The sequence below is a fragment of the Leiobunum rupestre genome, chromosome 9, assembly GCF_980474605.1.
Source record: "Leiobunum rupestre chromosome 9, qqLeiRupe1.1.hap1, whole genome shotgun sequence".
In the NCBI taxonomy this organism is placed as follows: Eukaryota; Metazoa; Arthropoda; class Arachnida; order Opiliones; family Sclerosomatidae; genus Leiobunum; species Leiobunum rupestre.
In genome coordinates, this window is record NC_143392.1 from 45292834 (window position 1) to 45297775 (window position 4942).

The 4942-nt window shown below is 39.0% G+C and overlaps 1 protein-coding gene across 1 annotated transcript; it reads right to left on the reverse strand.

Moving 5' to 3' along the window:
• Positions 1–495: 495 nt before the first annotated feature.
• Positions 496–2331, reverse strand: LOC149928528 (uncharacterized). Its single transcript, XM_090157902.1, has 2 exons — positions 1904–2331; positions 496–1222 (listed from the first exon to the last, which is right to left on the reverse strand). Exons 1-2 carry the CDS (start codon positions 2329–2331, stop codon positions 496–498), a joined length of 1155 nt encoding a protein of 384 aa, XP_090014028.1.
• Between the last annotated feature and the right edge of the window lie 2611 nt (positions 2332–4942).

Here is a 4942-nt window from a genome sequence, read left to right on the forward strand (position 1 = left end):
TATTTGTACCAAATTTTAACGGTTACTGACTTGAAACCAATGGAAGAATTTTAGTTTTCTTTCGTTTTGGGTTGGATGATACAGGTGGCGGTGTCGGCTGTTGGCTCGGACTTAAAATTGGTCTAGTTTCTATTTCACTACCCTGTGGTCTATTGCGTATATTCATTTGTTGTGTTGTTTCCTTCTGGTTATCCGGTACTTCTGTTTCTACGCTTTGTGCCATTTATTCGTTACTGGTCTCTGAATGTACTTCAATCGTCTCTTCCTGTCTGTCCATTATCTCTTTCTGCTCCAGTTCCATCTCTCTCTCCTGATGGTTTATAGGCTTTCCTTGTGTTGGCTTCTCCAAAACGACGTCTTTTCTTTTATTGACTGGGGTTATTCTTAAGATACCTGTCTGATATTCGTCTGTATGCCAATCTCTTCGTTCATCTCTTCTCCAATTTACCGTTTCTTTCTCCTTTATTCCATCATTTCTTCCAATTCCGCCTCTTCTCATAACGTTTCTATTTTCTTTATGTTGAGGAAATATTTGTTTAACTCAAGGACGTAGATGCACTCTCGTTCTGCTAGAATTTGTCCTCTTATCGTTTCTATTATATATGAGTAAGGGTTCTCATCCAATTTTGTGATTATTGCTGGTAACCACTTGCGCTTATTTGAAAAGTACCATATCCTGTCGCCTTCTTTAAAAGGTTGAAGTTGTTTGTGTGGTTGTCTTTTGTTATGTTTTATCATTTCCTTTTGCCTTTGTCGTAGTTGATCTTCTATTTTCTTAGTGCTGAACTGAGGTTTAAGCGTATCCGGATTACTTGTACTAGGTATCCGTGTGTTCCTTCCCATCAGCATTTCATTTGGGGTTAATCCTCCTTGTTGGGGTGTCGATCGGTATTCCATTAACACATAGTTTATGTCTCTTCCTTCTGTCACCGCTTTGCTCATCAAATTCTTCAACGTTTGAACTGTTCGTTCTGAAAGTCCATTGCTTTGCGGAAAATAGGGGCTCGATGTAATATGCTTCACACCCCACTCCTTGAGGAATTTTGAAAACATGTATGAGCTAAAAGGCGGTCCATTATCGGAAATCAATCTTTGGGGTATTCCATGTCTGGTAAAATGTGGAACCCTGAATTTGATTACTTGTTCTGCATTCGTACTGGACAATTCTTGGGCTTCAACATACTTGGAGTAGTAATCTAAATTAGAATAATTTTCTTCGAATCTTGTTTAAAAAAATCAGTCCCAATGGTTTCCCAAGGTAACGGTGGTATTGGTAGTGGTTGTAGTGGCATAGCAATATTTGACTTCTCTCGTTGTCGACAGGTTGGGCATGTTAAAATGTAATTGGTGATGTCTGTTGTCATTTTAGGCCAAAATACATTTTTTCGTGCTCTATAAATACAAGCATTTACGCCATGTAAGCCATCGCTTACGTATATTTCATCTTTTGCAGGCCAAAAATCTAATAACTCTTTAGACCGTATTTTCTCTCTATATCTCGGCCAGCCCATTGTTGTATATTGAATTAATTGTTGCATACTCTTGTCATTCTCTATTTCATCTTTAAATTCCTGTTGTTTTTCTTGTGAGAATACCGTCAACCCATATAACGTTGCGTATGATCCTACTAGATAATCAGTTGGGTATATTTCATTTTGCTGGGGCATTCGGGACAAAGTATCCGTTATATATAATTGTGTTCCTGGAACATAAATTAGTGTATCTGGCTAAGTCCAGGGTCATGCGTTGCAGTCTTGGTGATAGTTGATTTATTGGATTATTTATTATTGTCAACAGAGGTTTGTGATCTGTCTGGATGGTTACCTTAGTTGTAGCAATGTAGAAATGATATCGTTTGCAGGCATAGGTTACAGCCAATAATTATTTTTCTATCTGAGCATACCGTCTTTGTGTTTCAGACAATGTCATAGAGGCATATTCTATTGGTTGTTCGTTCTGTAATAGTACCGCTCCAATTCCATAGCTGCTTGCGTCCACTGATATTATCGTTGCTTGTTGCGGATCATAAAACGTCAATACTGGTGCTCTAGTTATCACGTCTTTCAGTTCATTGAAAACTTTTAGGCAATTTGTATCCCATTGGAATTCTGTTTTTGGTGATAATAGCTGTCGCAATAGAGCTGTACGTTGTGAGTATTCAGGGATAAATTTGGCTAAGTAATTTAGCATCCCCAGAAAACGCTTCAATTCTGTTCTATCATTAGGTGGAGGCATGCTGGTGATGGCCATGATTTTAGCAGGATCTGCCTGTATTCCGTCTTGTGATATAATATGGCCCAAATACTTTATCTTATTTACAGCTAGTTGCATTTTTTAAGTGCTAAATGTTAATCCTTTTTCTCTTGCTCGCTGTAACACCGCTATTAAAGTTTGATTATGGTCAGCGTTCATCTTTCCACGAAGGAGGAAATCATCAGTGGAAATGTGTGTATTCATGATGTCTCCAAACAGCATATTCATGGTACGTTGAAATATTTCAGATGCTACCTTTATACCATACGGTAGGCGCTGATATCGATAACGTCCGAAGGGTGTAGAAAATGAAGAAATGTAAGAACTCGCTTAATCAAGCTCTATTTGCCAGAAGGCACTTTTTGCATCAAGCACTGTAAATACTGTTGAGCCATTTAAATTAGAAAATATGTCTTGTGTTGTGGGCATTTGTTGATAATCACGTAACAGAGCTTTGTTCAATTGTTGTGGATCAAGGCATATCCTAATATCCCCATTTGGCTTTTGAGCAATCGCCATTGGGTGTACCCAAACTGTAGGCTCTCTCACAGGAACTATCACCTTTAATTGTTCCATCCTGTCCAGCTCAGCTTTGACTTTATCTTTCAAATGCACAGGCATCGGTCTTGAGGGTATAATAGTGGGTGCAACTCCTTCTTTCAACCGAAGTGAATATGTTCCTGGTAATTTTCAAACTGTATTAAAAACGTCTTCATATTGTTTTATTATGTCCTTTGCAGTAAGCTCTCGATTCACCAGGTCCACCTTGCATAAGTTACTTGGAAGTCGTGATATCAGCCCCAAGAGTCTGGAAGTCAAACCACTTAAAATTGGTGTATTATAGGTCTTTGTAACATAAAACGCTGCATCCACAGTAGCCTCTTGTGAGAAACATGTAGTAGTAAACATTCCCATTACTTGTACATCATGTCCAGTATAAGCTTGAAGAGTATGTGTGGCAGGTTGCAATGGTGGTCTATCTTGAATCTGTATGTAATCCGAATGTGGTATTACATTCACTTGAGCGCCTGTATCAATCTTGAAGGTAATTAAAATGCTATTAAGCCTTATAGGCGCTTTCCATGTGTTATCTTCATTAGATGTGTGAGAGTTTATGACGTCAAGATGCAGATAAATTTCATTTTCCATTGTAGTATTACTCACCACTGTGTCAACTTGCTGTGGTTGTAGATTGGATGAAGTCTCAAATTGACTATGTAGGGGAACAGCTTGGTGAGGTAGATATTGATCTAATGTATGTACTGTGCGACATTCTGTGGCAAAGTGATCCCGTCCTCCACAGGCATTACAAGTTTTGCCTATAGCTACACAATTATGTTGAGGGTTGGTTGATCCACAGCGATAGCATTTAAAATTCGCATTTTGAGATTCACGCCAACTTCCCCTTGCTCCACCACGTCGGTTTGGGCGGCGATAGGTATTGGAATCGCTGTTGGATCTTGCCCTAAATGTTTGGGTGTTGCGATTAAAATTTCTGGTACGATGCACTGCATCAATGCTGGCCTCACTACCAAAAGTGGCATGCTCTGTTCTAGAAATAGATCGATTATGTATACTTGCAGATTCATCAGTTTGGCACAGGGTTGCGGCCTCCTGTAAAGTCAGCGTTGGACGAAGTAATAGTTTCTTCCGCAGCCCATTATTATGAACTCCTAATGTGATTTGAGTGGCTATTAATGAATCTTGGAGAGTCCCGAATGCACAGTCCACGGCTAGTGTTCGTTGAGTGGTAAGATAATCATCGAAAGGTTGTTGTGATTCTTGCTTAAAAGTGAAAAAGACAAAGTGAATATGTTGTATTATGATATGATTTATAATGATTATCAAAGCCTTATATATTTCTTGTAACGTTCGTTGTGCTGCAGCTGTTGTAAAAGTAAATGTCTTGTAAATACGATATCCCTCTGATCCAATGTGGTGCAGGAAAGTATTGCATCGACGTTCTTCGGTATCTTGGTCTAAACGTGAGGCAACAGCATAAATGTTGAATCTTTCTTTATACTCACGCCAGGCATCAGCGGGTTTAGATCCTGGTATGAAAACATCAGGTTGTAGTGTCTTACGATATATTAATAAATGAAACTTCTTGATTTGGTTAGCTTAAGAAATTTATTCCATTCCGTTCCAATATTAGGCCCGAACTGTCTTTTTTAATTCCTTTAATTTCAAAAGCGTAGCGCGAGCCACGTAACAAATCCCGCGTGTTTTCTTTATTTTAAATTTAAAAGGCCGAAGATATTACATTCCTTCCCAACTGACAAAAAAACCAGACAAAATAATATTCACACTCACACACATTTTTTTTAGATAACCGTCCTACAATTTATCTCTAATCGTGTAGCATCTTCGAGAAGTGTTCTAATAGATGTGTTGTTATTTACGATAGCGTTTCCTCAAATTATGACCATGACAGGGGCGAGTTTGTAATTCTTTACTATCGGTTTCTGCAACGACGTGTCTTTGTACTGGTAGGTGTTGTCGAGTTTGACTTGATGCCGCGGTAGGATTCGGTCGGGGTGGCGCATTTCGACCAGAAACGTCGTCAAATTTGTTAGCGTAGATGTCTTCAGGTTTTGTTGTATACGCGTGGTTATTTTTGAGGGGTTTCAGCATGACAACGTTTCGATTTAGAATCGCTCCAGTCCGGCTTTGCATGGTGACGTGTGAT